We start from the raw sequence: 5,875 nt of genomic DNA, 5'->3' as shown, positions 1-5,875 counted from the left end.
TTTAAAAAACATACGTTGGATTGTGAAACCGTTTTTACATGTAAAATAAAATTACTTTTTACAGAATGAAGATTTAAGATTTAATTATATATAAAATTCAGTAAAATATAAAAATTATTTAATTTACCAAATAATTTCTTTTCTCTCTATTGATTAAACTAAAAAAAAAAACTAGTGCAGTGCAAAACAGTTTTTTTTTAATTATTAAAACTGTAAAAGAAAAGTTTCCACAAAGTCAAAAATACACTAAGTAATTTGTTCTTCAATACAAACCCATGGACCGACAACAGGGCACACGCACAATCCTTATTGTCATAGTCTATTACACAACTATGTTCGGCAACCAAACACCAATAACTTAATTAAAGCCTTAAACACCAAGCACCAACATTAATAAAACAGGGTCTTAATACATTAAGCAGTGAACATGCATGCATCACTAGCCAAATTAGGAGTTAATTATATTACTAATAATTAAGCTGATGTTGATAAGATCATCAAGCATCCAAGGGTCCACGGGGTCACAATTATAATCACCACTTCCACCTCCGTCACAACTCAGCTGGGCCGCCGTCTGCTTCGTTTCCAGGCCATGAAACGACTCCAGGTTCAAGATTTGCTCAAAACTAGCCATAGCAGCCGTTTCAGGACCCAAGATGCATCGTTTCTTGGCAGGTGGCGCCGCCGCCTCCGACGTTGGTGGTGGTGGTGCCGCCTCGGAGGTTGGTGGTGGCGCCGCCTCGGATGTTGGTGGTGGCTGAGGGGGGAAGTTGAGCTTGGCTTTATCTCCACGGATGCGCTTGGCGGCTTCATCATAAGCTTTAGCGGCTTCATCAGCTGTGTTGTAAGTGCCCAGCCAAACTCTAACACCTTTGTGTGGGTCTCTTATTTCCGCTGCCCATTTACCCCATGGCCTTTGCCTTATTCCTCTATACACATTCTTTCTGGTTCTCTGAACCTTCTTTTTACCGGCTTCTTGCTCTGTTGCTTGCCTTGGCTTCTCAACTCTCTCTGTTATCACTATATTTAAAATCACATAAAAAAAATTAAAACATTTTCCTTTCAAGAACAAAAAATTAGTACAAGCCAAGAATTCAAGTTAAAAACTGGCCCATCCATCTTCATAAGATCTCTTGATATTACACCAAACAAATATGCTAAAACCATGTACAAAAATTGAAGTAAATGTCAGATACAAACAGAAACCCTTATTCAGCCATTGACAAGATCATCCTGACGGCAAAATCTATTGATATTGCACCAAAGACATAAATCAAAATATTGTATTAATTTTTATTGATAATTGATAATGTCAGGCCAAGGTTCTAAAATCAAATACAACAAACCAAGCTTAAAAATTAATTAAAGGCATAAAGTTTCATGCAAAAAGGAAAAGGACATGCTTTTTCTTTTTTCCTTTTTAAGTCTCTACGCAATATATTAAATATATCCGAGATTATAATTTTATTTAAAAAAAAAAACACAACCCAGAAAAACTAGCTCGCTAGTATTAAGAAAAGACCCAGAAAATAAAATAAAATAAAAATATTGTTGATTACCTTGGTTGGGCTGGCGTGGCTTTTGAGCGAGCTTGAGATTTGATAGGTTTTCTTTTTTGCTACCATTATTAATATTGCTCATAGAACGATGATCAAGTCCAAGAAAATCAGATAAGGAGTCAAGTTCAGACCAGAGATCCTCAGTGGTCGGTTTCCGGCCACGTTTAACGGATACGAAATCGGAAATGATGGCACCTCCACACATGTTTTTGTCTGTCCAGTTCTTCAGAGAAAGAGAAGGAAGAAATGGTGGTGTAATAAATTAGGAGGACGAGGCCTAGTTTTTATAGAGTGACGGTTACAATCTATCTGCTAGCAAACAGACAGAGAAAATCTCCCTTTTGTGGTGGGTCACGTTTGTTTAAATGATGATGATCAACGGCTGAGAAAGAAACAGGTAAAATCTGGAAAGTTGTGATTACAGTATATCGAGCATGGATTATGGGTGGGGTGCTTAAGTGACAAGTAGGTCATGAAAGTGTGTGACGTGGAGGTTCTGATTGGGATAGTGAACTCAGTGAGTTTTTTTAATGCAACTCGAGGAAAGTTTTTAACCTGGGTTTGGTGGTTCACTTGATTCGAGGCTTGAATTATGGATTTTGTTTTGGGTTATTGATTTTTGATTGGTTACCCGAATTAATTTTAATTTTTTTTATAATTAAAATAATGTTTTTTTAATTAAAAAATAATTAATTAATAAATTATAACTAGATTTTTTATCGGATTTTACCAGATTAATGGAGTTATCAAACTAACCTATCAGATTATCCAAATTTTTTATTATTTTTTATTTTTTTAAACTCAACCAGATTCTAGTTATATTTCTGAGTTAGTTGAATCTCGAGCCGATAAATCAGTTGAGATCGGAATTTAAAACTAAGAACTTGAGTGAGTGTAACGCGCATGTGAATAAAGTAGTTCAGAAAAGAAAAAGTTAAAACTGCCATGCAGAGCGATTTTCGAGTGATATTCACATTAATTGAACTTTGGGTTATTTTAAATTACAATCTTGCCATTTTCATTTTACTTTATGTTTTCAAAACTAAAATGTATTTTCACATTTGATACGTTCATCAAAATTGATTTTCCATTTGGACGGGTTCTTAACGGAGTTCTAAAAGACGGTCTGGTTCATTATTCAATTTGAGGCTTGGAATATGAAATAGATAAATCAACTTTCATTAATTTAAAATAATAATATTTTATTTTTAAAAAATTGAAATTACATCATTTATGATATATTTTTAAAAAAATTAATATAAATTTTAACAAGATCAATCGAGTTATTAATTAACTAGATTTCACTAGGTCAACTTACAACCCAACTCAATAATATAATCTGAATTGAAATAACTTCTAAGTGGATGGATCATTGAATTAACTCATTGGATTGGGCTAAAACTAGTTTATGCCTCATTTGTTTCCTGAAAAATACTTTGTTTTAGAAAGTGATTTTCATAAAAACTGAATTCTTGAAAAGTAGATTAATTTTTGATATTTTTACATTGTCATTAAAAATAAGTTGAAAAACAGTTTCCAGTATTTAGCTATGCAATAAAAAATAAGCTAGAAAATAACATTGATTATAACTATTTGACCACTTATAATTAAAAAAAAAAAGATGAGATATAAAAAGTATAATTATGGAGAAAAAAAGAACATAAAAATACAAAATATACATATAATATAAATATTTTAAATGTAATATCATAGGCATATAATCTTGTTAAATATTTTTTAAGTAGATTTTATTTTTAAAAACTCAAAATATTTTTTAAAAAATTAATAAAAAAATTAAATTAGTTAATGATATCATGAGAGTAAGATATTTGGATATTTTTGTATGAATACAAGGAAAGTTAGATTTTTAAAAGGTTTTATATTTGTAAAAACAAAGAAAGTGTTATCCAAAATTAAAAAGAAGAAAATACCTTCCTTGTGAGAAAAGGTTATTTTTGCTTTTGTTGGAAACTACTTTACATGAAAGTAGTTTTCTAGAGCTCACCAAACATTAAAAAGTTTGGGAACTAATAGTTTTCTTGAAACAAAAAAGTATGTAATAACACTAGTCACTATTTATATGTTAGAAACAAAAAAAAAAAACACATGTAAAAAAACATTAATTTAAAATAAAATTTTAAAAAAAATAAGAAAAAAAATCAAGTATTTGCTGGGTCTAACAAGCCCATCTAGTCCATTTCATTAGGGCTAACACACAGTCTTGCCCTATCAAGCCCACACAATTAGGCCTTTATTTATTTTTTTTGTTGCAAATATGTCGTCTGCCACAAATTTTTTTGAAAAGCAATTCTTACAACTCATCATATGAATTTGCCTAGATTCCAGCCACTGTTGTGACTGAAAAATCAAGGTTTAAGGTTTTTTTTTTATCTAAAAACTGTTTTTAAAATTAATTCTTGATCTAAAACACTTATAAAAAACCATAAGAATCATAATAAATTTATCTATGACTTCAAAAAATAAAAATCTACCCTAACTTAGATATGTTTTTTCACGAACTTTAAAGGTAAAAAAACACATAATATGAACTTCCATCATAAAAAAGAACGTCAATGATAGTTTTCTCTCTCTACCGCCAGAATCTGGTAACCTCCCTTTCCTCTCTCAACTAGAGACTAAAAAAAATAATAAAAATGACCAAAATTAAATTGAAAAAATATCGACAATGTTAAAAAAATTATTATACAATTTAATTTTAAACCTAAGATAAGCAAGGAGTTTGGTAAAAAAAAAATTCTGTCAATTCTTTTTCTCAATTTGATTTTTAAATTTTTTTATAAATTAATTGTGTTTTTTTTTATTTGTCAAGTTAACTAGGTAATGCCAAAAAAAAATTATATTATTTGATTTTAATCCTAAGTTAAGTAAAAAGTTGGATTAGAAAATTTCAAAATTTATCCACTGATTGAAATTTTTTTTAATTAATGTGGATGTTCATGTCAACTTAAATGCACGTCGACTAATTTCATAGACCCTGAAGTTAACGACCATATAAGCCACCAATGACCATGAGAGGATTCAAACTCATGATCATTAAGAAACAAACTCAAAACCTGATCAGTTGAGCTACTCTTCAGGATTTTAAATAAAACTTAATAACATTAGTTGTATATAACCATTACCTTACATTAAAAAAATTAAATTCTATTTTTTTAATAGGCATGTTACTTAAATTTAGGCTCTTGTTTGAGCTAGGTTAGGATATAAGAGGTGTTTGAAAATATAATAATGGTTGTTTTTTAAAATATTTTTTTGTTTGAAAATGAATTAAAATAATATTTTTTCTAATAATTTAAAAATATAAAAAATTAATTATAAATAAATAAATTTAAATATTTATGAAATACTATTTGAAACAAAATTCTAAACATGAAGGAGAAAATGAAAAAAATTGTTGCTGTTGTTGTTGTTCTTATTATTATTATTATTATTATTATTATTGTCAAGGGTAAAGACCAAGAAAAATAAATAAATAAATATCTTATCCCACCTCTTCCCGTTTTCCCTCCTTCGTAGTCTTAACTTTTTTTTTTTTCAATAGTCTAAAGTTTTCAGTTTTGACTTTGAAAAAAGATTTTTTTTTAATAATAATAAAGTATTTGCTTCATTTTTGTATATAATTTATATTATTTTTTTATTTAATTTTATTAATTAAAATAAGAGTAATAATATTTAAACTCTTGAGTATTTTTTAACTAACTAAATTAATTGGATCACGTTAAAAAAATTATTAAATAGTTTAATTTTAAACTCAAGCTAAGTAAAAAGTTGAGTTAAAATATTTTATTTTTATCAATTTAATTCTTGAATTTTTTTTTACTAATTAATCAAGTTGTTTTTAAATTTGTCAAGTCAATCAGCTTAAACCGAAACAAATACTATATAGTTTGATTTTAAACCCGAATTAAATAAAAAATTGGATTAAAAAATTTCAAAATTTATCCACTAAATTAAACTTAATAACAATAATAGTCTATAACCTTTAAGTTACATAAAAAAAATCATATTTTTTAATAGGCATGTTACTCAAATTTAGGTTCTTGTTTTAGCTACCATGAGAAGGGAGCATATACAGCCAGAAACGACCCACAATGAGACGCCATGCTGCTTGGAGAAAATGAATGAATTACTGAATTCATAGAGGATAACAGCTAATAACACCTTTTGTTTCTACTTCCCAACTTCTCATATATATGATTGCTTTTCTGTAGACAAACCAACTTGCCTCACACTTGAGCTCTTCTTTTGTGTCAACTTGGCTGTGCCATTGTCATCAATTATCCTTGTCGTTTCCA

General features: G+C 28.8%; 1 protein-coding gene across 1 annotated transcript; it reads right to left on the bottom strand.

The window, feature by feature from the left end:
- Window positions 1-224: 224 nt before the first annotated feature.
- LOC133696220 (ethylene-responsive transcription factor RAP2-3) lies at window positions 225-1,827 on the bottom strand. The gene is made up of 2 exons (XM_062118336.1): window positions 1,560-1,827; window positions 225-1,020 (listed from the first exon to the last, which is right to left on the bottom strand). Exons 1-2 carry the CDS (start codon window positions 1,762-1,764, stop codon window positions 449-451), a joined length of 777 nt encoding a protein of 258 aa, XP_061974320.1. The 5' UTR covers window positions 1,765-1,827; the 3' UTR covers window positions 225-448.
- Between the last annotated feature and the right edge of the window lie 4,048 nt (window positions 1,828-5,875).

This window comes from Populus nigra, chromosome 6 (assembly GCF_951802175.1).
Source record: "Populus nigra chromosome 6, ddPopNigr1.1, whole genome shotgun sequence".
NCBI lineage: Eukaryota > Viridiplantae > Streptophyta > Magnoliopsida > Malpighiales > Salicaceae > Populus > Populus nigra.
This window is presented reverse-complemented; position numbering and strand designations above follow the sequence as displayed.

Bases quoted from the DNA above. Each gene is read 5' to 3' on its own strand.
- LOC133696220 (XM_062118336.1), bottom strand. From the start codon at position 1,764: ATGTGTGGAGGTGCCATCATTTCCGATTTCGTATCCGTTAAACGTGGC. The intron at 1,021-1,559 runs GTAATCAACAAT...TTTTAAATATAG, and splicing joins GCCACGCCAGCCCAACCAAG to TGATAACAGAGAGAGTTGAG.